Raw genomic sequence first — 26,832 nt, forward strand, 5'->3', positions numbered from 1 at the left:
ACAAAGGAGACATAACAAGTAAAAAGTTAACTAGAGAAGGATAAATGGCACAATACAAAAATCAACTTTCCTTCTGAGGAAGATGTACTCTAGACTATGATGATCAAGAAGGGCAGAACCTCAAGTAACAGATGATTAGTTCTGGTAACAGTGTAAATGGAACCATGGCTAATTAGTTATTGTTCCCAGTGGTTAATACCTGCTTAAATCTACCTTGTGCATACCCAAAGTAAATTGGTCTTGAATATTCAGTATTTGGGCAGGTAGAAAGAGACCAGATGGTAGAAATTACTGATTCGGGTTGGATTAGTCTGGAGAGGCATATAGAAGAGATGAAGATTCCATGGGTTTGAAAAAGAACTGGACAAGATTTCTCAAAAGAAAAAATTTAATGAAAAGTAGTATTTGGGGGAAAATAGAAATTTTGGAGAAAAAGGATCCCTTGGAGAAGGAAATGGCAGCCCACTCCAATATTCTTGCCTGGGGAGTCCCATGGACAGTGGAGTGGGACATGCTACGGTCCATGCAGTCACAAGAGTCAGACATGACTTAGCGACTAAACCACCACCACCACCAGAAATGACCCGGACTTATGCAGTCTGTGTGGGCATGATATATAACAATAAAAACTACAAAATTTCTTGTTTTAAGGAACTGAAAACATAGCTAATAAAATTTTTGTGTGATAACCTTTATTAATAGATACTATGCTCTGAAACTGTAGGTACATACTACATGAAATCACTTGTTTCATGTCTCATTTCTCTAGAAATGGGAGATAAACTCAGTAGGGTTAGCTGAATCAAATAATAAGAATTTACTGTATAATTATTTTATGCTTACAGGGCACAAATAGCAATTTGCTCTGTCCTGCCAGAGATATTGAAATATGGATTCTATAAACACTTGGGTAGATTATTCAGTTTTCTGAGATTTAGTTTCTGATTTTTTTTTTTTAAACCTCCTGATACATGGTAGGCACTTAGTATAGAAAGAGATAAAGAAGGAAGGAAGGAAATCAGCTGAATGGATTAAATAAAAATAATATGCACATGAAGAGTCTGGCATAGTAAATTATAACTTGACTTGTGTCTATCTTCATTTCCTAGCATAGTGCCTCACCTATAGAAGGTACTTTTAAAAAGTTACTTGAATTAATTCATTCTTCCTTCAGACAGAAAATATTTATCGAAACCTGTAATATGCCAGGCACTGAGAGTGGTAAACAAAACAGAAAGAAATCCCTGCCCCAGACTCTTGTGGAAGAAGGTAGACAGTTAAGAAAGAAATGTATACTATGTCAGGTGGTGATAAGTGCTGTGAGGAAGACTAGACCAGGAGCAGGGGATGAGAAAAGATAATGCTGAAGGTGAATTCCTTAGGGTGATCAAGGATTGTCTTTCTGTAAATGATATTTGAACAGAGACCTGAAGAAAGTACGGGAATGAGCCAAGCCAGTTTCTAGAAAAAGGGTTTCTGGGCAGAGAGAGCAGCAAATACAAAGACCATGAGGCAAGAAAATGCTCAGTGAGTTTAAGGAGTTCCATCTGTGAAAGTGTAGCAATGTGAGCAAGAAATTGTCAGAAAAGTAGCAGGAAGACACATTATGTGAAACCCAAGGAATCTGCAAGGATCTCGACTTTTACTATGCATAAGATGAGAGGCCCTGGGAACTGGAGGACTTTGAGAAGAGGAATGACATGACCTGACTTTAAAGGATCATCCTAACTGCTCTGTAGAGAATAGATCATAGAAGGACCAGAATGGAAGCAGGGATGACTTAGGAGACTGTGGGAACAGTTCAGGTGAAAAATACTGGTACCTTGAATTTAGTAATACTAAAGGAGGTAGTGAGAAGTGGTCGGGTTGTGGATATAATGCAGGTGTGGAGCCAAAATAATTTGCTGATGGACTGGATGTGGGATGTGAAAGAGAGGAATTAAGGCTGTTTGCAGTAAACAGTTGGAAGAGTGTGTTGAGTCACTTCGGTCATATCCAAGTCTTTGCGACCCTGTGGACTGCAGCCTGCCAGGCTTCTCTGTCCATGGGATTCTCCGGGCAAGAATACTGGAGTGGGTTGCTATGCACTTCTCCAGGGAATCGTCTCAACAGGGATCGAACCTGATTCTCTTATGTCTCCTGCATTGGCAGGCAGTTCTTTAACAATAGCGCCACCTGGGAAGCCCAGGTTGGAAGAATAGACTTGCCATTTAATGAGATGGAAAACTGTGAAGAAACAACTTTGTTGGGAGCTTCAATATCTGTTCAGGACATGCTAAATTTGAGAAGCTTTTTAAAGTCTGGGGGTCATGGAAGAAATCAAGATAGAGATATACTTTAGGGAGTTAGCAGTACATATAAATCCATAAAACTGGATGAGATCACCAACAGAGAGTGAAAATAGTAAAGAAATGTTGCCCAAGAACTCAACCCTTGAGTATTCCAACAGTTAAAAAACAAGAGGAAAGGGATTTCCATGGCAGTCCAGTGGCTAAGACTCCATGCTACCAATACAGGGAGCCCAGGTTTGATCCCTGAGCAGGGAACTAGATCCCACATGCTCCCACTAAGTATCCAGCATGCCACAACTAAAGATTCCATGTGCCACAACTAAGACCCAGCACAGCCAAAAATATTTTTTTAAAGAACAAGAGAATAAAAGAGAATTGGCTCAGAGGCTAAGATGAAGCAAGCAGTAAAATAATAGGAGAACCAATAGAGGAAGGGTCTAGGTGAGTGAGTGAGTTATCAAACAGACAAACCAAGCAAGTTTTGTAACTCCTCTGGGGACCAGTCTGTATAATAGGAATGACAGTGTTGATACCACCTCCCTTGTGTGGTGACTGTGAGGGTTGACTACAAAGCATGTATGTATATCATCTATTACAGCAACTAGCACATAGGAAGTACTCAATAATTAATAAACATTTTATTATAAAGAAAACAACTAGAAAACATATGTACAGGGTTTTTTTTGTTTTGTTTTGTTACTAATGAAAATGTTGCAGGAATTAAAAGAAGGAAAAAATCAATGAGTCAGGGTATTAAAGAAGTCTCTGAGGGAGAAAGGGAAATTTGACCCAGACTTTAAAATGGATTTTGGTAGAGGCAGCTGGGGCATCCCAAGGTGCTGAGATGAGCAAACACCCAGGAATGGATTTGAATATGTCATGGTGGTCAGGGAAGAGCTGTTTCTCTTCAGATGAAGTTTCATTGCAGACATGAAATGAAATCATATGAAGTTTGGTTTTGTTGTTTCAGTTCAGTTCAGTTCAGTCGCTCAGTTGTGTCTGACTCTTTGTGACCCCATGAACTGCAGCACGCCAGGCCTCCCTGTCCATCACCAACCCCTGGAGTTTACTCACACTCATGTCCATTGAGTCAGTGTTGTTGTTTAGTTTTATTTTATTTGGAAAATTATTTTTTTACTGTTTGTTCTACTCCTACAAAACTAAGCTTGGTAGACATTATAAGAAAAGACTAGTTGGATGGTACCATTCTTACTTAATCTAGCACTTAAATGATTGATGATGGTTTTGCATTTGTGCCATTAGGTTTTACCACCATTGAGGGATGTGACAAATCGACCTGAAGTTGGCTCAACTGTGAGAAATAAGCTGGTGCGCCTCATGACACATGTTGACCTGGGAGTCAAGCAAATTGCTGCTGAATTCCTTTTTGTCCTTTGCAAAGAGAGAGGTAAGTTAAACTCTTTGCCCTCTACTTTTTCACCTTTCTGAGGGTATTTGCGAAATGTTTCTGTTTTTAGTGGCCATCTTGTTCTGCTGTTTTCAGAACTTATTGTCTATCTGTTCCATTAGAGGGTTTGAGGAGATAGTAAAAATTAATAATTTAAAAGCTTTTCTATACACTTCTGAATTTATTGAGGCATGCAGACAGATACACTACTAAACACACTCACATTTAAACTTTGCCTCCTGTATTCTTAACCCAGACTTCTTAATCCTTATGAGTCAGGACCTGGAGTCATTATGAAAAATCTACTTACGTAATTAAGGTGCTACTATTTTGACAACCAGGCAAAGGACTAGGTTAGTTCCTCTTTTTAATTTCTCTTGGAATTAAAGCTACAGGAGTTTTGATCTCTTCATTTCTTCTTTAATCAATAAAAAGTTATTGAATGTGAGCTATAAATGCTTAAGATACATCCCTTACCCTTGAGTTAATGGTAAGACAAAAGTAGAAAGAAATTAAAAACTATACTCTAATAAATGCTATTCTATAAGTTCATATAAAGTGGCTGTCTTCTGAAATATATCTAACAATTTAAATTACTGGGTTATTTTGCTCTGCAAAAGTTCTCCAAACAAGAACTTTAACCAAGTTATTCAGGTATTTTTACCTATTTCTTTCTTCATCTCCTAGTTTATAAAAGTACTAGTAAAAGTCCCAACTAAGCAGATTTTATATTCCACTTTTTAAAGTACCCCAGTTTTGTGAGATAGATAACTTAGAGGTGAGAAACTTCACTCACTTCTCTAAAAACCTTCCGTCAGTTGAATTCTTTTCTCCCCCACCAGTTTTACTGGGTATATTTGACATATAAAATTGTATATATTTAAAGTATACAACATGATAATTTGATATACATATACACTGTGAAATGATTACCACTGTCATGTTAATTAACGCATTCACCACCTCACATAGTTACGTGTGTGTGTGTGTGTGGTGAGAATGCTCAAGATTTCCTGTCTTAGCAACTTTAAAGTGTACAACAGGGTATTATTAACTATAGTCATCAGGCTGTACATTAGATCCCCAGAAATTATTAATCTTATAACTGAACTTATTCGTCTTATAAATTGTACCCTTTGACTAGATCTCGTTGGTTCCCTACCCTCTACCCTCTGGTAATCACTACTCTCTGTTTCTATGAGTTTGAATTTTTTTTTCAGGTTCTACTTATAAGTGAGTTCTACAGTATTTATCTTTCTCTGTCTGGCTTATTCACTTAGCATAAATATTCTCTAAGTTCATCCATATGTTGCAAATAGCAAGATTTCATCTTTGTCATGGCTGAATAACATTCCATTTTATATACAGTTCACCATTGACCATGAGTTTGAACTGCTTGGGTTCACTTAGATGTGGATGTTTTTTAAATAAATACACACTATAGTACTACATGACCCATGATAGGTTAGGTCCACAGTTGGTTGGGTCTGTGGATGTGGAACCACAGGCACAGAAAGCAGACTATAAAATTATATCCAGATTTTCAGCTGCATTAAGAGTGGACATCCCTAATCCTGGGATTCTTTAAGGGCCAACTCCGTGTGTCTTACCTGTTCTTCTGTTGGTGAATACTTAGCTTGTTTCCATTTCTTGGCTATTATGAAAAATGCTGCTGTGAACATGGGAGCTGAGCTCTCTCTCAGTTATTACTTCATTTCCTTTGAATATATTTCCAGAAGTGGGGTGCTGGATTATATTGTGGTTCTATGTTTAATTTTTTAGTAACCTCCACTACTGTTTTCTCTAGTTGTTCTTCAGTCACTAAGTCATGTCCAACTCTCTGTGACCCCACAGACTGCAGCACGCCAGGCTTCCCTGTCCTTCATAATCTCCCGGAGTTTGCTCAGATTCAAATTCATTGAGTCAGTGATGCTGTCTAACCGTCTCATCCTCTGCCGCCCTCTTCTTTTGCCTTCAGTCTTTCCCAGCATCAGGGTCTTTTCCAGTGAGTCAGCTGTTCACATCAGGTGGCCAAAGTATTGGAGCTTCAGCTTCACCATCAGTCATTCCAGTGAATACTCAGGATTGATTTCCTTTAAGATTGACTGGTTTGATCTCCTTGCACTTCAAAGGACTCTCAAGAGTCTTCTCCAGCACCACAATTCAAAAACATCAATTCTTTGGCTCTTGGCCTTCTTTGTGGTCCAACTCTCACATCTGTACATGACTCTTGGAATAGTAACTAGTAGCTACACCAATTTCCATTCCCACCAACAGTGTAAAAGGGTTTTGTCTTTGCCGCATCCCCGCCATATCCCTGTATCTCTTGTTTTTGATAAAAGCCATTCTAATAGATGTGAGATGATCTCTCATTGTGTTTTGATTTGGATTTTCCCTGATGATTAGTGACATTTAACACCTTTTCATGTACCTGTTGGGCATTGGTATGCCTTTGGAAAAGTGTCTATTCAGGTTCTTTGCCTAGTTTTTAATTGAATTGTTTGGGAACTTTTGTTATTGAGTTGGATTCATTGAATTCTTAACCTTCATTTCTGACTAATTGATACAACCACTTAAGTTACTGCTAAGATAGTATATTAATAAGATCAATATCACTATAGTGATAATAAACACAACTATTGCAGTATCATGTGTCAAACATTCTAAGCCATAATCTCATTTCATTCTCATAAGGACTATAATGTAAATATTATTATTATTCAATATCATAAATGAGGCAAGGGTTTTATCCAAGGTCATGCAGTTGCTTAAAGCTAAGCCTGAATTTGAGTCCTATCTTTCCATTCTGCCATATTTCCTTTCATAATACAGTTGACCCATAATGCAATACAAATGAACAACATGGGTTTGAACTGCTGTCCGTGGTCCACTTATATGCAGATAAATATATACTACAGTACTGTGCGATCCACAGTCAGTTTAACTCACAGATGTGGAACTGCAAGTATGGAAGGCCATACTTATGGGAGGATTTGCAACTGATTGGAGGGCCATCATCCCTAATACCTGTGTTGTTCAAGAGTCACCAGTAATTATCCTCAACTGTTCTCATAGACTAGCTCATTTAACATCTGCTCTTTTAAGCAGTTCAATTATTTCTATGAAAAAAGATCCCATATCGTAAAATTAAGTGATTGGAATAGTGCCTTGCATTTAGTAGTCTGTAAGTACTTCCTGAATTGAATCAATTTATCTGAGATCAGAAATTAGCTGTTTTTCAAGTATAATTTTGTGTGTGTGTGTGTGTGTATACACACACATAAATCTAAACCACACATGTGTATGTATTCATTAAAAAATGTTTATCAAAATATACATCAAAATCTTATCCATTGGTACCTCTAAGTAGTAGAATGCCTGGAGATTTTTTTTTAGTTCTCTGTATTTTATAGTTTTCTACAATGAGCATGCTTTTCTTGTGTACTTGTAAAGTTTTTAAGAGGGGAAAAATGAAGTTTATTTCATCTGTAATTATAATCTAAATATATATAACATATCTAATTACATATCTAAATACATATATTACCTAAATACATAAATTACATTTCTAAATATACATCTAAATAATTTTATAAATCTAACTGTAGTTCAGTTCAGTCGCTCAGTCATGTCCGACTCTTTGTGACCCCATGGACTGCAGCACGCCAGGCCTCCATGTCCATCACCATCTCCCAGAGCTTACTCAAACTCATGTCCATGGAGTCGGTGATGCCATCCAACCATCCTGTCCTCTCTCATCCCCTTCTCCTCCTGCCTTCAATCTTTCCCAGCATCAGGGTCTTTTCCAATGAGTCAGTTCTTCACATCAGGTGGCCAAAGTATTGGAGTTTCAGCTTCAGCATCAGTCCTTCCAGTGGACATTCAGGACTGATTGCCTTTAGGATGGACTGATTGGATCTCATTGCTGTCCAAGAGACTCTCAAGAGTCTTCTCCAACATCACAAAACCATCAATTCTTCGGCACTCAACTTTTTTTGTAGTCCAACTCTCATATCCATATATGACCACTGAAAAAACCATAGCTTTGACTAGATGGACCTTTGTTGACAAAGTAATGTCTCTGCTTTTTAATATGCTGTCTAGGTTGGTCATAACTTTTCTTCCAAGGAGCAAGTGTCTTTTATATATAAATGTATATATATAAATATAATCAATCACCTCATGTATGTGTTACTGTCATAACACATATTGTATATACATTTAAAATGAATTTGTTAATTGTTTTTTATTTGAAATGGTTAACTTTGTTCCCCCAGGACCCAGTATTCGAGGTTTCATAGTCCTAACTTTGAGCCCCAAACACATGTTAGCAAAACTTCATCTTTTTCATTTGATCTTTAATAATTATTTATATTCATCTGCTTTTCCTTCCAGTTAGACTTTAATAGTAAAAGTATTCTTCTGGAATACAAATTTGCTTATTCAAATTTTGAATACTTTTGAGGTAGACCCTGGGAATACAAAGGTATACATGATAAACAAGGTCTCTGCCCTCAGTATTATTTACTTTCTTTATCAAGGATTACAAATTCAGATGCCTACAAAATTAATAAAGTAAGTCAAATGGATGAAACATAAGATGATCAATGAAACCTGACACTTAGCTAATTGTTGGGGAGACTATGGGTTGGGAGTGGAGGAGCAAGGGGAATGTGGGGGACTGGAAAGAGGACCTTGCTGCTCTTTAGCTCCAGCTGCTTGTTACCATGAAGGGACATGTGGCCAATATTACCAAATCATCCAGATTTTTCAAGAGGAGCCAGGACTCTGGATTTTTACATAAAATTCCTCAGTTTTTAAATGCTGTCAACTAATTCTAATTTAAAATTCTAAGTCTAATTTAAAACCACCAAAAAGTTTGTAGTCCATATTCAACTTATAAGTCATCATAAGATTTTGGAGCTTGGGTTGGGTTTGGAGACAGATTATATCACAATAAAATAAATTTAAAATAATTTATCAGAGTGATTGAACTTGCCTCTTAAAGAGGAATGTCTTTAAGCTGAGTTTGAAAGTTAAGTTACCATGATCCAGGCACAAAGGTCAGACCACTAAGTAGAAACAGCACAAGCAGTCAAATTGGGCTAGGAACACAGAGATGAGATTAAGAATGAAAACTGAAACAGAGCGAGATACAAATTCAAAACTTTATGGAAGATTTGGTACAGAAACAGCTATCCAAGTGCCCTCTGTGCCAGGCTAAACATATCTCACAATTAATAGCTGCCTCCTTGTTTTGTTGAGCCCTGACAAAACTAAATTTTTATTACCTGTTCTGCCAGTTATGTACTTTATACAGGGGCCCTAAAACAAGCCTCACATAGTTTAATAAAAGAAAATAATTTGTAAAACAACAAGCCTTTGTGGGGTATTTCCCCCCCCTCCCCAAACCCCTCATTTTAACACATTTATTAATTCTCAGCGTGTGTTAGGCACTGTGGTAGGGCAGAGGCTGAATTGCAGAAATAAATAAGGCTTAAACTCTCTCAGAGCATAGCCCCACACCTTTATACACTTACTTTTGTCTCATTTATTTCAATCACAGGAGTGTCCAGCTTGAAACCAAGCAGTTTCCCTCTCCTGATGATCTTTTCTCTTGTCTTCTCAAAAGCCTTGCTCCATCAAGTGTTAATAACCCTTTGTTCCTTTATTAACTCTTCCTGATTTGTTCTTTTCAGTATCCTCATTACCCACTCAGACTTCAACTTGCAGTAAGTAAGGCATTTCCACCATTCCCTACTTCCCAGAATCCAATGAAAATGCTTTCAGTAAGGAAGGTAAGGTCACTTTTCAGTAAGGTCACAAAGTAACTAATTTTCAAAGAAAGAAAGTGTTAGAAAGTGTTAGTTGCTCAGTCCTGTCCAACTCTTTGAGACGCCCCTGGACTGTAGCTCTCCAGGCTCCTCTGTCCATGGGATTCTCCAGGCAAGAATACTAGAGTGGGTTACCATTTCCTTCTCCAGGGGATCTTCCCAACCCAGGGATCAAACCCTGGTCCCCTGCATTGCAGTCTGAGCCACAAGGGAAGCCACAACTAATTTTCAAAAGGAATGGATAGTTTTTAGTCTTTACCTTAATAGCATCTTTCTTGTGTCACAGTTGATACTGTTGACTACTGTTTGTCTCTACTACAACACACTCCTAGATTTCCTTTGACCCACCTCTGTTCATTCCTTTCAGTCTGATTTGTTCACGCCTATCTTTGTCCACATCTAATTGCTATCTTTCTCTAAAGTTCTCATCTGGCCCCATCCTCACTTTACCTTGCTTCCTGAGCAGTATTATCCCCTCCCTTGGCTTCTGCTTCAGCCTATTTGAGCGGGATTTCCAAATCTGCATCCCTCTTAATAAACTATTAAAATAATACTCTCTCTCTGTATCTGGTCAGGTTTTCTTCATTCTGTCTTACACACGGCTGAGAGACTGACTGTTCTAGAGTACACACATCCTATTGGCATTCCCCCTTATAAAACTCTGAATGACTCTCTGTCACCTCCATGGTAAAATACAAATTTTACCTCCATGGCCTACCTTTACAGTGTATCCTAAATCTACTCCCTACCCTGCACTTTTTGCTTAATCATACTAAAGACTTCTTTATTCTTGCCTGATTATACTGCGCTGTTCCTTGGCTCATCTCCGTGGCTTGGCAGATGCTGTTCCTTTTGCATGGAATGCTTCTTCATCCTTGTTAGCATATGAGCTTTATGTATTCTTGAAGATCATAATCTTCATCTGTGTCATCTGTATGAAGATCATCCATTGAAGAGTTCATCATTCTCTGCTTTGTACCATTTTTACTTATTCCTCTCTATTTTTAAAATACTTCTGACATTTGTTATATTATAACTTTTTGTTAAACTTTTATTCTAGACATTGAGTTTCTTTAGATTAGCTATCTTGTCTTCTTCACCTTTGGTTCCCCAGTGATTAACAGAGTACCTTACAGGTAGTAGGTACCCTATAAATGTTTAATGAAAGACCAAACATTAATGTTGTCTATGAATTCAGTGTGGTGAATACACTGTCTTATGGACTTTTCCATATAAAGGAATGATTGTAATATACTTTGGTAAGTACCATAAGAGAAGACTATGCCAGGTACGGCAGCAACCTGGAAGAGGAAATGATTGGTTGGTGTGGAAAAGGTCAGAGAAAGTCTTCATCCCAGAGAAAAGAGAAGTGGGAAGAAGCCTTGTTCTGTACAGAAAAGAGACTAGTTCAAAGTGTGAGGAATCTGCATTGCACAGAAGCAGTAGATGAGTTTGGGAAGGAAGGCAGAGGCAAGAAAATGATCCCTTTAGGCCCTGTTTTAGAACTTGAGCTTTAGCCTTTGGGGGAGGTTTTGGAGGTTTTATCCAGGAAGGTGCTTACGTCATATTTTTGCTTTACAAGGATATAAGGGAGTTGTGTGTAACCAGGAGAGGAGGGGGGTGTGAGATTGGAGTACAGAGACTAGTCAGAGGAAGCTTCTAGTACAGTATTTCAAAAAGTCACAACATTTAGCTGCAAGGAAAAGTACTATAAATCCTTCTGTATGTAACAGAGGGAGGGGAATGGTTTCTGGTAGAATCTGCTTGTGCCTTTCTTTCTCCTCAGTAAAAGAGCAAAGCCTTTTTCTTTTTTTCTTAGTCAAGTGTGATAAAACCCATGCTTTGTATAAGCAGTAATGTCATTACTACCAGTGCAGTTCTGACTTTGCCGTGTGCTGCTGTGGTTGCTTTCCTCTATTCATAATGCCCTCTAGCATCTTGATAAAATCATGGTGAAATCTTTCTTGTAACTTGCTGACCGTATGCTGATTTATTTCTTTTCTGTAGCAGTTTCATCTAAGTGCATGAATGAGTACTGTGACAAAGAACAAAAACATTTGTTGTGTTTCCTTTTTTTTTTTCTTTTAAGGATCACTCAGAAGATTTTGTTTGCCTTAACAGTTCATCTTAACATCCAAATTCAGTCCATTTTCCTTTTACTACTTCCCCAATATCAAATAGGATGTTATAGAGAATATTCAAAAATAGACTAAAAAGTAATTAGAAACACTCCACCAGATATCAGTAATATAAATCAGAACTTCACAAAGAAAATGCCTCCTCACCGTGTAGTTTTTGTAGTCCATTTGTCTCCCCTTCCCAACGCCAATTTTTAAGTGTTTATCTTATTAGCAAATGTTCATTTGATTTTTAAATTATTGGCTATAGCCTTATCTACTGTTCTGAAAGCAAGGTGTGTCTGAAACAGTCTTTGTAACCCAAACTATCACAGAGTTGACACAGAAGGTTTGTTCCAGTGAATGAACAGTAAGCACAATTTTCATAAAAGTGCTAGGAATTTTTACCATTCACTAGCTTCCAGGAGGATTTTCTGCATAGGAAAGCAGGTTATTTAGTGTTCTGTTAACTTGTTTTTAACCTATTTTGGCCTTTTATAAACTATATTCTTAAACTATTTTACTGTTTAGCCACTGTAGGTGGTTATTTAAATTTTGTGTCTTTTTTTAGTTATTTTTTTAGTATATTTATTTAAACCATTTATTCATAGCATCTCAATTTAGACTTTCACAATTTCAGTGAGTATTTTTTTTCTAGAACTGCTAAATATCCGTATTTGTTTAAAAATAAATCTTATCCAAAAACTTGCGATGAGAGCGTCATTGTTACTGTGGGTTCAGATACATGATCCTTCAGCCTCAGTGGCTTTGTGCCTGACCATGCCTAGGGTCATGAATATCAGGAATATTTGTATACACTGTTTATTCACTTCCCCTAATAACCATTAGGGCTTCCCAGGTGGTGCAGTGGTAAAGAATCTGCCTGCCAGTGCAGGAGACACAAGAGACATGGGTTCGATCTCTGTATGAGGAAGATCCCCTGGAGCAGGAAATGACAACCCACTCCAGTATTCTTGGCTGGGAAATTCCATGGACAGAGGAGCCTGGAGGGCTACAATCCGTGGGGTCATGAAGAGTTGGACATGACTGAGCATGCACGTACAATAATCCATTAAGAATCCATTAATTTATCTAAATCACTCCATTTTGTGGAAGAACTGATGGCAAGAGAGAGCATATCACATTTATTCAGAGGGCTTTCAAACTATACCACCATGATCCCTCATTAAATTCTAATGATTCTACCCAGCACCCATCAAGAATTAGTACCAAAGAGACCACAGTTACCAATAGGTTTTAATGTAGAAAATAGTTAAAAGTGACTAGTGTAAACTTTATTTAATCTACCTGCATTATTAATCCATATTTCCTTTTGCATAAATTTCACTGGTTTCTGTGCCCTTTGAAAGCAGACTTCCCTTTACTTGCTCTCAAACTACCTATTTTCAGTGTTGAGGGAGATACTCTGTCATTCAAGTATTTGAAAATTTAATGAACAATTCTATCCTGGACTGTTCATCCTACATCGTCTCCACGCCCTTCATGGTACAGTGCAATGGTGGTTCAAGAAGTTTTGCGAAGAAGACAAGAGCCTTGAATGTAAGCATAATGACTGGCCGTTGGAAGTAGACAGTGACCAATTGAGAGCAATCGTTGAAGCTGATCCTCTTACAACCACACGAGAAGTTGCCCAAGAACTCAACGTCGACCATTCTACAGTCATTCAGCATTTGAAGCAAATTGGAAAGATGAAAAAGCTAAGTGGGTGCCTTATGAGCTGACTGAAAAAAAAAAAAACAAAAAACATCATTTTGAAGTGTCGTCTTCTCTTATTCTACACAACAACGAACTGTTTCTCAATCGGATTGTAATATGTAACGAAAAGTGGATTTTATATGACGACTAGTGATGACCAGCTCAGTGGTGGGACTGAGAAGACGTTCCAGACCACTTCCGCAAAGCCAAATGTGCACCAGAAAATTGTCATGGTCACTGTTTGGTGATCTGCTGCCCGTCTGATCTACTACAACTTTCTGAATCCTGGCAAAACCATTACATCTGAAAAGTATGCTCAGCAAATCAGTGTGATACACTGAAAACGGCAACATCTGCAGCCAGCATTGGTCAATGGAATGGGCCCAGTTCTTATCCATGACGACGCCTGACTGCATGGTTGCACAATCAATGCTTCAAAAGTTTGACGAATTGGACTGTGAAGTTTTGCCTCATCTGCCATATTCACCTGACCTCTCGCCAGCCAACTACCACTTCAGTCATTTCGACAACTTTTTGCAAGGAAAAATGCTTCCACAACCAGCAGAAGACAGAAAATGCTTTCCAAGAGTTTGTGGAATCCTGAAGCATGGATTTTTACACTATAGGAATAAACAAACTTACTTTTTGTTGGCAAAATGTGTTCATGGTAATGGTTCCTATTTTTATTAATAAGGGTGCATTTGAGCCTAGTTACAATGATTTAAAACTCACTGTCTGAAACAGCAGTTATTTTTGTACCAACCTAATACCAGATAATTTTCTAAGCACCTTGCATGTATTAATCTGTGAGGTAGGTATTATTCCAGTTCTCTATATCTGAAAACTGGAGTAAAGAACTGCAAAATAATTTACCTAAGGTCCACCTGCTAATAAGTGGTAGAGCCATCACTAAGGTCCAGCAGTTCCTGGCCTTATACTCACTGGGTATAATGTGCTTCCATACTTTCTCTGACTTCTTTGAAAAAGCAGTAACTTAGCCTACCCTGTTTACATTTGCTAATATCCTTAGGTTTTCTTGGACTTCGCTTGTGGCTCAGCTGGTAGAGAATCTGCCTGCAATGTGGGAGACCTGGGTTTGATCCCTGGGTTGGGAAGATCTCCTGGAGAAGGGAAGTCCAGTATTCTGGCCTGGAGAATTCCATAAACTGTATAGTCCATGGGGTCGCAAAGAGTCAGACACGACTGAGCAACTTTTACTTTCGCTTAGGTTTTGTTATTCCTTATTATCTTAATTCCTTATTTCCCTCTAGTTCCTGTAAAAGCAATAAGAAAGATTTTTCATTATATGCTATATTGGTAAAATCCCAGTCTGGCTTTCATTAACTCTAATCATCATTTCTCTGAAACTGAATAAAGATAACAATTTTGTGATCAAAACCTTAAAACATCACCCTTACCAATGGCCTGGCAGTCACAAAAGCCCCACTCCTGCCACAGAATGTATTCAAAACAGCTCCATTTGAATTTCTGATACCTTATAAAAGGGTTTTGGTCCTCGGAGCATGTAGGATTCCTACTACCACACTTTGACAACCTCTCAACTTTTAAGATTTACTACCATGGCTTGTATGCCCAGCTTCCCTGTGTTGGTGAGTCGCTGGTGATGACAGTGAGCACTCAAGGATTTCTATCTAAAAACCTGTTCTGTTTTTGCAGTGGATAGTCTCCTGAAATACACTGGCTATGGGAATGCTGCAGGACTGCTGGCGGCCAGGGGCCTCTTGGCTGGAGGAAGAGGAGATAATTGGTACTCAGAGGACGAGGACACAGACACTGAAGAATACAAAAATGCAAAACCAAAGTATAGTATCACATTTCTTTTCACCTAACTTTGTCTGCCTTTGGATTGGTTATTTGCCTTTCACTTCCTTTGTCTTTCATTTTCCAAGTATTTCTCTTCTTTTGTGGATTTGGAAGCTTTCTGTTTAATATTGTTTTAGAGACAGTTGCATAGCTAGTGCCTTAGAGAATGATGTCAAGTGATTGAGGAAGGATAATATTGCAAGAAATGTTTAGCTGCATGATACTTTTAACATGCTCATCATCCTCTCCTAAGTATTAAGAGAGGTAGTGTTTCTCAACGTCTCCTGTCATATACTCAAAGGATATTGTTGCTTATTTTGTGCTCTTCTTTCCATAAGTTGAGATTTTATAAGGGATAACCAAGACCAAGTATTTAAGTTGGTTATCTGATGCTTCAGTCTTTCTCAGAAATCTGAATGTAGGTTCCATACATTCTGACCTTTCCTCTTGTGTGAAAGCCCTTATAAGTCAATCAAGTAAAGCCACAAGGCACATTACTACCCAAAGGAAAGAAATTTGGCTCTGTGGTAAATTTTAATTAAGCAACTAGGGAACCATCTTTTAGCAGAGGCATTAGTCCGCTGGGTAGGCAAGCCAGAGACTTTTATCAAGTTTTCCTTGACTCAGTGCTTGTAAGTCAAAGACACTAGTTGTCTCTCATCCCGAAACGAACCACCTCTACTCTCTTCTACCCTCTTCCCATCCTTTTCATCCCCCTCTCAACTCCAATCCCAGGTAATTTTCTTAGTTTCTACTTATTAGGAGTTATTTGAGCTCAGTTTTGGGGGAATGTTAAAAGGGTATGCCTTTCCCTATCAATGATGGCATTGACATATGCTGTTTTCTACCCACAGTCTTCTATAGTGTGATGTGGATCATGTAGTAGTTGACCAGGGCTGGAAAAATGATTATCTGCAAGATATGGCCCATTTTTAAAAGTGTAGATTATGCCTTGTTGAAATGAAAATAATGGGTTGTCAGAAGGTAAAAAAGATCACTGCCTAGTTTGATGTAGTTTCAAAAACAAAATCATTGCCAAAGCCAATGTAAAAGAAACAAAAAAATATCCTTCCCTAATCAGACAGGACTTATAGGGCTGGTATTCTTAGCAAATCAGGTCTGAGTAGGTGGTGTTACTTGTGGCATCCCCAGATCTTTCAGCCTTGGTAAGATCTTATAGAGTGTGTCCCAGAAGATAAAGGCTTTGGGGGAAAAAAGCTAGCAGTGACTTTAAGCATTAAATTCTTAAGACTGACACCATTTAGATGTTATAAATTGGGCATCTCTATCAGATATTTGAAGCTAAGGTAGAAAAATAATACATTAATCTTTGCATAATTATAGAAGTCATCATTCTAAATTATTCTTGCTGGCTCTTGATTTTTTTCATTTCATAAACTATATTTCCATGTCAGTTTAATATCCTATTTGAGACATTAAAATGTACCACTTAAAGAGTCTCATATTTTTAAGTTAAGGAAGAAATTACATTAAGTATTCAGTGTGTTCCAGGGTATGTGGACACAATCAGCTAGCATAGGAAATTCTTGAGTACTCATGAGTGGTTGATATCATTGCATTGCAGTGTGTATTTTTGAATTTGTTTGGTAGATGACTTCTAAAATGGCATTGGTCATATATCAAGCAGGGCTTCCCTGGTGGCTGAGACAATAAAGAATCTGCCTGCAATGCAGGAGACTTGGGTTCTACCCCTGGGTCAGAGAGATACCTTAGAGAAGGAAATGGCTACCCACTCCAGTATTCTTGCCTATAGAATTCCATGGACAGAAGAGCCTGATTGGCGACAGTCCATGGGGTTACAAAGAGTCAGATATGACTGAGCAACTAACATATATCTAGCAAACACAAGAATACTACTATAATAAGAAGAACCTCAGAAAAAATACAAGAACATTGGGTCTCTCCCAATAGTACAGGAAATAGAAATGGGTTACATTATGGAAGTGATGTTAAATTTCAGGAGAGCACTGTTTTTTTGAAATCAAGGACCATGATGTGTGATTTTGTTATTGTCTTGGCTCTCAACCATAGAAAGATTTTGTGCTTAGGCCTTACATCCCTGGTTGGAATCTTCTTCAGCCTTTGGACCTGGCCTGTATGATTAATAGGAATGGTGTGTTAGTGTGGCCAGAATTGTCACCATTGTGAAATCTTGTTGTGTTTCTTAAACACTGCTCATTACAAGTGTAAATATGTCTTTCTTTTTTTTTTTTTTTCTTTTTTTGTTGTTTTTTTTTTTTTTTTTTTTTTTTTAATGGCCAGATCATATCTTCTTAGTGTAGATCGAGTAGCCATCCTAATAGGCTGACCTATGAGGCTGGTACTCTTTCATAGACTTCAAGTAGCTCTCCAGGGGAGGGCACCAAGCTCGTTAGGAGAGCAATCAGACATCTACACTCCTCAAGTTTTTTTGAAAAAGCACCAAACAATAACATTAGCAGGAGGCCACCTCTCCATCTGGGGAAAGAACACACAGTGACCCTCAGGGGACCAGTGTTGTGTTTGGAAGAAGCAGCAGAGGTGGGGAGCTGGGCTGTGTTCCAGCATGAAGTGATGTCTCAAGGCTGTTTAAAACACATCAGAAGCTGAGTGTTGCTTTGAAAGAGACAGAGACATGTCAAGAAGAAGCGGTAAGGAACTGTGTTGATGTCCAAAATGTATAAACATAAAGTGTTGAGACTGCCAGCTAAATTTAGGTGTGGATGAATGACACCAGGTGTCAGGATGCTGCAGGGCTTAAAGAATTAAGACAACAGAGTGAGAGAGAAAGGAGAAGGGCAGGGAAGAGAGGAATCCTTAAAAGGAAATAGGACAGGACGAAATAGAGTAGCCAGAAAGAACACATATTGCTGGTCTGAGTCTGACTGTGAGCACAGGGGCCAAAGTCGCTGAAACAGACAAGCACAGAGGATGACAGAGAGTGTGAGGGAGAGGAGAGATCAAGGGCACGGTGTTTCTTAGAGTCAAGGGTAGAGATACACAGTGGAATAGAAAGTAAATGCTGTCCCTGAGTCAATACAGTTTTGACCTGATGCAACAGACTCAAAGTCAGAAGGCCTCCACTCAAACACTGAGCTTTCACACTGAGAGAGTCTTAATTCACTTGGGTTTTCATTTTCTTTTGTGTAAAACAAAAATAAAGGTACCAACCTTTCTGGGATGTTTGAAAATCCAATAAGATGATAGATATAAAAGTTCCAAGAGAAGAACAAACTAGAAGTTTGGGATTAACAGATACACACTACTATATATATATATATACGTATATCTATAAAATAAACAATAAGAAACTACTGTTTAACACAGGTAACTATACTCAATAGCTTATAATATTCTATAATGGAAAAAAGTCTGAAAAAGAATATACACACACACACATAATAAAATCACTTTGCCGTACGCCTGAAACTAACATTATAAAGCAACTATACTTCAGTTTTAAAAAAAAGTTCCAGTCTGGGCATATAAGGCCAGATTGTGAAGGGCTTTGTGGTTTTGGTAGAAATGGAGGTAAAATCCTACCGGGATCCAGCCCCGGCAGTGTCCCTTCAGATGAGCAGCGTCAGCGAAGAAAAGAAAGCGAGTCTTGGTTGAGTGTAGGATCAAGACTTAAATATGTCTTTCTAACATAGCATCACGTCTTCCCTTTTCAGATAGATCTGCATCTGTTTTTTTCTTACATCTTCCCTCTTTCAGGTGCAGCAGTGTAGTGCAATGTTTCATTTCATTTGTTAATTTAAAATACTTATTAAAATGGTTCCCACGGAAGTGGTGGTAAACAAAGTGCTTTGCAAGCAAGATAATCCTTTGTGCTTTGGACAGTGATCAACAAGCTCAAAGAACTTCTTCCTTTAAAATTGTTATGAAAACTTCTTAGCAATCTGGTCAAGTTTATAAAGTCAGCATCTGAAAGGATGACTTACTTCCCTACCGCCTGATTAATGGTCACCAATCAGTGCAATCAGGATCACAGCCTGCTTCTCTTATGATGCACTTACTCACAAACAGTGTTAGTATTGGCAGAAGCAGAGAAATTACCCTTCATTCAGTTGGCCCTCATCCCGTTGTCAAAAATATAAGTGGATTCTGATTAATGCACCAAGGTAACCTGTAATCCTTTAGTGGAATCTGAAACTAAGAATTGTATGGAGCTTATATTTAGGCCATAAGAGACAGTTAATATCACAACAGTCCTTTCTATGTCAAGATAAATGTATTTAATGGACTGGAAATAGCTTTCTACAATTAACATACTTAGAGAAAATACAGTCATAGAATCAAGTATACGCCACACAGGTTTTTGGTGTCTGTCTAGCCATGTTTGTAAAAAAATAATTAAATAAGCTTTGGTCCTGTATAAAAGAGAAACCACATTTCTAAATGCTAACTTTATACCTGTTTCTTTTATGCCTCTGAGCATGAAGGCCCCTTGACTGTATTGGTGATATAATGTTTAGGGCTTCCCAGGTGGTGCTCATGATAAAGAACCTGCCTGCCAATGCAGGAGACTTCAGAGATGCAGGTTCATCTCTGGGTTGGGATCCCTGGGTTGGGAAGATTTTCTGGAGAAGGAAATGGCCACCCATTCCAGTGTTCTTGCATGGAGAATCCCATGGACAGACGAGCCTGGCAGGCTGTAGTCTCTAGGGTAGCAAAGAGTTGTACATGACTGAAGTGACTTAGCACACATTTCTAAATTCTAACTTTATACCTGTTTGTTTTCTACCTCTGAGTATGAAGGCTCCTTGACTGTATAGGTGGTATAATGTAACTGATCACTGTGGTTTGTACATCATTCCAAACATCAGTTGACAGATACGTCAACCTAGTGACATTTGACTCATTTTAGACTAGTTGCCTTCAGGCTTGATATGGTATATAGGAGCCTTTGAGTCCAAAAGGGTATCTTTAAAGAGCTGCTGTATGGAGGGGCAGAAGAAGGGAATGGCCAAAGTGGATAGAACTCTAGGATGCCCTCTTACATTCTTAATACACTACACTAGTTCATAATTACACCCAGCAGATTGAAATTATTATACTACTAAGCAATTCAGGGGTGTTTGCTTCTTGACCATGTATTTTTCAACAGTAGCTATGGCAGCAGCTGTATAGATATTATAGTCTCTTCAGCACAAATGACTTTGTTTTCTTTTGTCAAGATTTTGTTATGCTGCTTTAAGTCAAGTCCCATTATAATTGTCTCCGTATGTTGGGGTTATACAAATGAAGAGATAGCTTTGTTTTTAATATTTCCTGAAGTAGATAAACCAGAACTAGGACTTGAAGATTTCTCGGGTTTTTTTTGCCTAGTTTTGACTATGATGGTATATTTATGTATAGTAGGTTGTAACTAGCCTTTCTAGGAGCTAGAATTAATTTCCTATAAGCAGTCATGAAACACAATCTAAATTCAGATCTCTAAAGACCAGAATTGAAAATAAAATCACTGCCTCTTCTGCCATGCATACTGGTTAACTTGCCTTTGTGATGTTTACAGTCATACCAGCTTTGCACTTTGAAAATTGAGTTCTCTATTTTTTCTTTTGTATTTTAATTTGAGTAAATGACCAGCAAGAGGTGTGTTATCTGAGTCTACAGTATTGAGCTTTACTTCAGATTTTATTTCCTACAGATTTACAACCATAGTTTTTTATATCCTTTATATCAAGGATATCACTTGAAACCAACAGCCCAATATAAGAAACATATAAAACACTGTCATTTTAAAAGTATCTTGGAGCTTTTTTAGTTGCCTAGATGCAACTTGATATATATATGTGTATTCAGTACGTCTACTTATATTGCTGATCCATGATACTTAATAAACGAATTACACCACATTACCCTATGTCTTTGCATTGTTAATAGAATGCAAAATCTTTGACAAAGACATTGTTCCATAATTTATCCTACTTCTTGAATGTGGAATCAGTCTTACTTATACAGTAATTCTCAAATTTTCACCTCAGTCACCATTATTAACTGGTATCTCTTCAAAATATCTTGTGACTGGATTTAACCATAGCAAACTCCACAAAAAACCTAGTTGTTGCATGGCTTCTTTAGTTAATGAAGATTGCATGTGCAGCTCCATGGTGATGATTTAACTTAATAAACTAACTCACTGGATTCAAGGACTTCTGGCTTATTTACTTCTTGACCAGTAGCTCATTTATGCTAATAATAGCTGGTATTTATTGAATGGGACTTCCCTGGTGGCTCAGTGGTAAAGAATCTGCCTGCCAGTGCAGGAGAGGCAAGTTTGATCCCTGGGTTGGGAAGATCCCCTGGAGAAGGAAATAGCAACCCACTCCAGTATTCTTGCCTGGGAAATCCCAGACAGAGGAGCCTGGCGGGCTGCAGTCCATGGGGTCGCAGAGTCGGACACAACTGAGCAAATAAACAACACTTACTGGTATCTAATGTGTTGCATTAAGAACTTTCGTAATACTATCTCATTTAGTCTTCACAGCAAACTTTGGGCTAAAGGGTATCCGTATTTTACAGATGAGGAAAATAAAGCTCAGTGGTTTCCAGAACTTGTCTAGGGCACACAGTTTATGAGCAATCAGGTGACCTAACTTCAGAGGTGGTCTTTTTTGAGATTTTTGTTTGTTTGTTTTCTTTTGAGGTAGGCAAAGCAGGCTTTATCGTACTTTTCACTTTACCTTATTTTGAGGGTAAAATATACATAAAATTTACCATCTTAAGCATGCAGATCTGTGGCACCATGTACATTAATGTGTAGCCATTACTACCATCCACCTCCAGGGGTTTTCATCTTCCCAGCTGAAACTTTTATCTATCCCCTCTCCCCACAACCCCTTGTAACTATTGTTACACTTTCTCTGTGAATCTGCCCAGGAACTTCTTGTAAGTAAAATAATATACAATATTTCCTCCTTTTGTGACTAAGTTCACTTAAAATGTCTCTAAAATGCATCCATATTATATAGCATGTGTCAAAATTTCCTTCCTTTTAAAGGCTGAGTAACATTCAGTTGTATGTATTTACCACATTTTGTTCATTGATTCATCCATCAGTGGATGCTTGGGTTATTTCCACCTTTTGGCTGTTGTGAATAATGCTGTGAATGATGAACATGAGTGTATGAGTTTGGGTATATACCCAAAGGGGAATTGCTAGATCATATGGTAGTGCCATGTTTAATTTTTTGAGGAACTGCCATACCATTTTACATTCCCACCAGCAGTGCACAGGGTTCCGGTTTCTCCACATCCTCTCCAATACTTATTATTTTTCGGGTTTTTCTTTTAATATCTTAGCCATCCTAACAAGTGTGAAGTCAAAAGTTGTGTTTTAACTGCTACCATATCCTTCAGGGCCGGTCAAAAGGAGAGAGAAGTTTGTCCTTCATGTAATCTCCCTGTTCTTAGAGCATCTATTATCTTTCTTTGATATAACCAAAATAGAAAATAAAATATATTTTTTATAAATCCTAATATCCCTGAAAGTTAAAAATTTTTATTGAGTTCATTCTGATTCACATAAATCTATCAGGTAATTCTGGCTCTACCTTCATAGCACATTCAGAATCTAGTCACCCCTCACTACCATTACTGCCGCTATTCTAGTCCAAGCTCAAATTTTATCTCCCTCTGAGATCATTTTAAATAGTTTCCTAACTGGTCTTGTTGCTTCTCTCTTTGTCATTCTTTACTTTTTTTGCTTTACTTTACTTCTTTACTTTTTTTTGGTCATTCTTTTAGTTCTCAACACAGCAGCCAATGTGATCTTTATAAAAATGTAAGTCAGACGTTAACACTGCTCAAAACTCTCCAGTGGCTAAAAACCAAAGTCCTTACAGTGATGTACATGTACCCTTTGTCACTGTGCTATCACCACGGTGATTCGCTGTTTGTCATGCTCCAGACACACTCCTGTCTGAGGCCTTGGCATTGACTGTTCCTTCTGCCTGGAATGACTGTTCTCCAGATAGCTATAAGGCGATTCCCTTGGCTTCTGCATGTCTTTACTCAATTATCATCTTCCTGGTAAAGTCTGTTCTGTCCCCACATTAAAATTGCCACAATCCTACCTTCACCTCTCCACCTCACGCTTGCTCTTTTTTCTTCATAGCACTTATCACCTTCTAACATACCATATAATTTACTTATTCACTTAGTCTGTTTTTCCCAGTAGAAGATAAACTCCATGAGAGAATTTTTTTTATTCATTGAAATGTCCCCAAAAAGTGCTTCATGTGCAGTAGACATTCAGTAAATTTTTGTTGAATACATTAGTTTTTTTAAGGTGTTAATAAATTTAAGTTGGTCAGCCCCTTCTTAGCATGAGGATAACCAAGACAGATGAGGTCCCTGCCCTCTTCAGGCTCCACATCCAGCTGGGAAATGGCCAAGGGATGGAATTCAAGAAAACAGGGTATGGTAAATTTCCACTCTATTTATTGTTTTGTGGGTGGCAGATGTTATGGAGAGTTTTTCCTGGAAAGATATTTCTAATTTCATGAGTACATAATGTCTCCTTTCCCATCCCACTGCCCTCTTCTTCCTTAATCTGGACTCTCAAACGCCTTCTCCTAAAAACCCTGATCCCTTTCCTAGAGGTTGCAGATCGTTAGTTCACAGACTTGATTTAGCCCACAAGTAGGTTTTGCTTCACTTGCCTGATGTTGCATTGGTTATTTGGTTTTATGTTTTTAATATGTTTTACATAGGGCTTAAAGTAATTTAGAATTCATATCTTTCAGATGAAAATTAAGATTCCTAACTTGTTTTGAAAAGGTGGAAGTTCTGATCACATTAGGCCTGCAGCGCCACATGGTACCTGACTGAGTTGAGTGACTGTGGCCCCTGTCATACCAGGCATCAGCTCCTTCGATTTGATCATGTGTCTTCTTTGTTCATCTCGTCTGCCTTAGCCTCTGCAGGGACTTGACTGTACAGCTTGTTAACCAGGATGCTTAGAGTAAAATTTGACCCATGTTTTTTAGAGATAGATGTTAACTTTCTTATAGCTCAGGGAACATTTAATATCTCCTTCTTTTTTTTAAAGTGAAGTAGTATGATGCAATTGATGTTGGCCAAATGTAGCAACAATTTGAAGAGTAAAAGTCTTAATCCTTTTGTCTCCAGACCGATAGCTGCAGTCATGTAATGGCATTATACATAATGCAAATTTCTTGATGACATATTACATAGAAGAGTTAGGATTGGAGTGATGAAAATATGGGGGCCAGGAGCAGAGACGAGGTGGGAAAAACTATGATAAATACAAAATTACCCGATAAAATATCTACTGCAGTTAGTATACTTAAAGTATCTTAGGACTCAGAGTCTTGGACAAAAAACCAGTCCCAGAATTTCAGTGTTAAGATCCTGAAACCCGGAAAGTTACATCTCAGACTATACTCTTAAGGTTATAAAGGTGGCAAGTATTTGTTCAGCAAAAATACTCTTTTATGAAACCTCACCCTGTTGCTGTGCTGGTGACTGTTATTTGTTTTCTCCTTCTCTGGGTGGGGAGACTGCATGAGATTGGTTTGAAGTGGAGAGCAGGAGGGGAGACAGTGTCTAAGGTTGCCTCCTGCCCCCCGTATATTGGTGTTTTTGATTTTTTTTTTTTTACCATAACTCTGAGTGGCAGAGTTCAGCAACTTCTGTGTGCCATGGTGGTGGTTATATTCTTCTGAGTACCGGGTTGGGGTTTGGGGCAGGGGATATTTTTTCAAGGAAAAAATTGAAAGCTCAATTCCGAGAGTGTTCTTGGGGGGTTGGAATGTTTTACTACATGGGTAAAGGATGGTAAGTTCTTACTCTGTAAGAGTGAATTTTATGCTCAGTGAGCAAAGGATTGTATGACTCTAGTAGCTAATTTCACAGCAAGTTGTTAAATCATTTTAGCAGCAGCGGACTTGAGGTCAGCTTGTGGAAAGGAGTCATCATTTCCACTAAGCCCTTAAAAGAACCAAGAAAAGAATCAAATGTGCCCTGATCCAGGAATCATGTCCTGACTTCATGTGCTGTGGTATCCTCCTTGACAGATTTTTTTCCCTGAGGCACGTGATGGCCTGTGCTAATTTCATTATATTCTAAAATAGTGTGTGGATCTGATTTTTTGTCACCCTTCCATTGAGCTTGAAGAGAGAAGACTTCTCTTAAGAGACAGATGAGCATGACCTAAATAGTTAATACACCTGTCTGCCTTATACCTTCTTCTAAGGCCGTATTTCTTTTATCTGCTTGGAAAGGGGCATGCGCCTTATAATAAGTACCTTTACTTACTTATTTTTAAGACTAGTTGTTTTTCTAATTTAACAAGCAGCAGAAGAGAAACCAGTGAAAATATGTCCTATTGTTTTGTGCCTAAGCAAATAAGAGATGAGTGGTGGAATTACATTTTCAGTGTAGCATCTGGAGACTTCTTAAAAATTACCTTCTCAGAAGCTTTATCTGGGTCCTCTTTGTTCCTGACTTTTGGGAAATATGATGACCCCGTTCAACGTTTTTGTTAATGGCCACCAACTTGAGGCCTTTTTCTTTTCTTTTATGAGTACCTGATGCTTCCCAGGTGGTGCAGTGGTAAAGAATCCACATGCCAATGCAGGAAACGAGGAGACATGGGTTCGATCCTTGGATGGGGCAGATCCCCTGAAGTAGAAAATAGCAACCCATTCCAGTATTCTTGCCTAGTAAATCCCATGGATAGAGGAGCCTGGCAGGCTACAGTCCGTGAGTTCGCAGAGTCAGACACGACTTAGCAGCTGAGCATGCATGAGCACCTGAAACAAAGGAGAGGGGCTGGTAGCACACAGTGAGTGTCTCAGGTCGGTTCTGTCCCAGGGGTTTGCAACCTCAATGTGTATCACAGTCGCCTGGGGAAAAAAAACATTTAGTTGGGTTCAGGTGAGGCCCAGGTCACGTCTTTAAAGTTTCTCAGGTGATTGCAGTTTATAGCCAAGGCTAAGAATCACTGACAAGCCCATGGGTTTTCAGACTGTTTCCCCAGAGTTCTTGAAAGTGCCATAGGGGCTGCCTTCAGAGGAAGCAAGTGAATGAGGATAGAAGGGAAGCACATAGAAGGGATTCTAGGCCCCCACTCTCCTTGGCCATCTCTGGCCCCTCTTCTGCCTGAGCAGTTCCACTTTCATCTATTTCACATATCAGCTTTCTGTGTAGATTTCATTTGTTTAAAAGGGTGAGGGGTTCCTCTGCTTTGAAGGAAAAAGAAGTTTTTAACCATGGCCCTTGACCAAGGTCTTTATGCAAGAATGGTAAAATAGATGTTTGCGATCCAGTTTTTGAGGATGGTGAGCACTGAGTCCTTCTGCAAGAAATCTGTCAGGCAGCCTCTGAGAAATGTAGAAAAAGAAATATTTTTACTAACATTATAGTACCTAGCCCTTGCTTTATGTTAGAAAAGCCCTGCTTAGTTAAGGAAGTCAACTTGCCCAAGTAAAAAGTCTAAAGCCAGGCCAGCAAGCTGGCCACGTGAGGACATAATCAATCACAATGTCTTGGTTTTGGCCCACATGATTTTTTTCCCCTGTTTAGACTAGAACTGTTCTCCATTTTACCCTAGTCCACAGTACTCCACGTTACTTAACCAGTTCACTCATCTGCCTATCCTTAAGGCCTGA

At 38.5% G+C, this 26,832-nt stretch overlaps 1 protein-coding gene across 5 annotated transcripts in view; it reads left to right on the plus strand.

Annotated features, from left to right (window-relative positions):
- RIC8B (RIC8 guanine nucleotide exchange factor B) overlaps positions 1-26,832 on the plus strand; it is a 101,874-nt gene that overhangs the window by 58,455 nt on the left and 16,587 nt on the right. For all 5 annotated transcript variants that reach the window (XR_006264115.1, XR_006264116.1, XR_006264117.1 and 2 more), the window contains exons 7-8: positions 3,555-3,699; positions 15,044-15,188. Coding sequence is in view for 2 of the 5 variants with exons in the window: in XM_043440107.1 (XP_043296042.1) it covers positions 3,555-3,699; positions 15,044-15,188 (290 nt within the window). In the remaining 3 variants the exon portion in view is untranslated. The remainder of the gene's footprint in view (positions 1-3,554; positions 3,700-15,043; positions 15,189-26,832) is intronic.

Source organism: Cervus canadensis, chromosome 21, assembly GCF_019320065.1.
Source record: "Cervus canadensis isolate Bull #8, Minnesota chromosome 21, ASM1932006v1, whole genome shotgun sequence".
NCBI classification, from domain to species: Eukaryota; Metazoa; Chordata; class Mammalia; order Artiodactyla; family Cervidae; genus Cervus; species Cervus canadensis.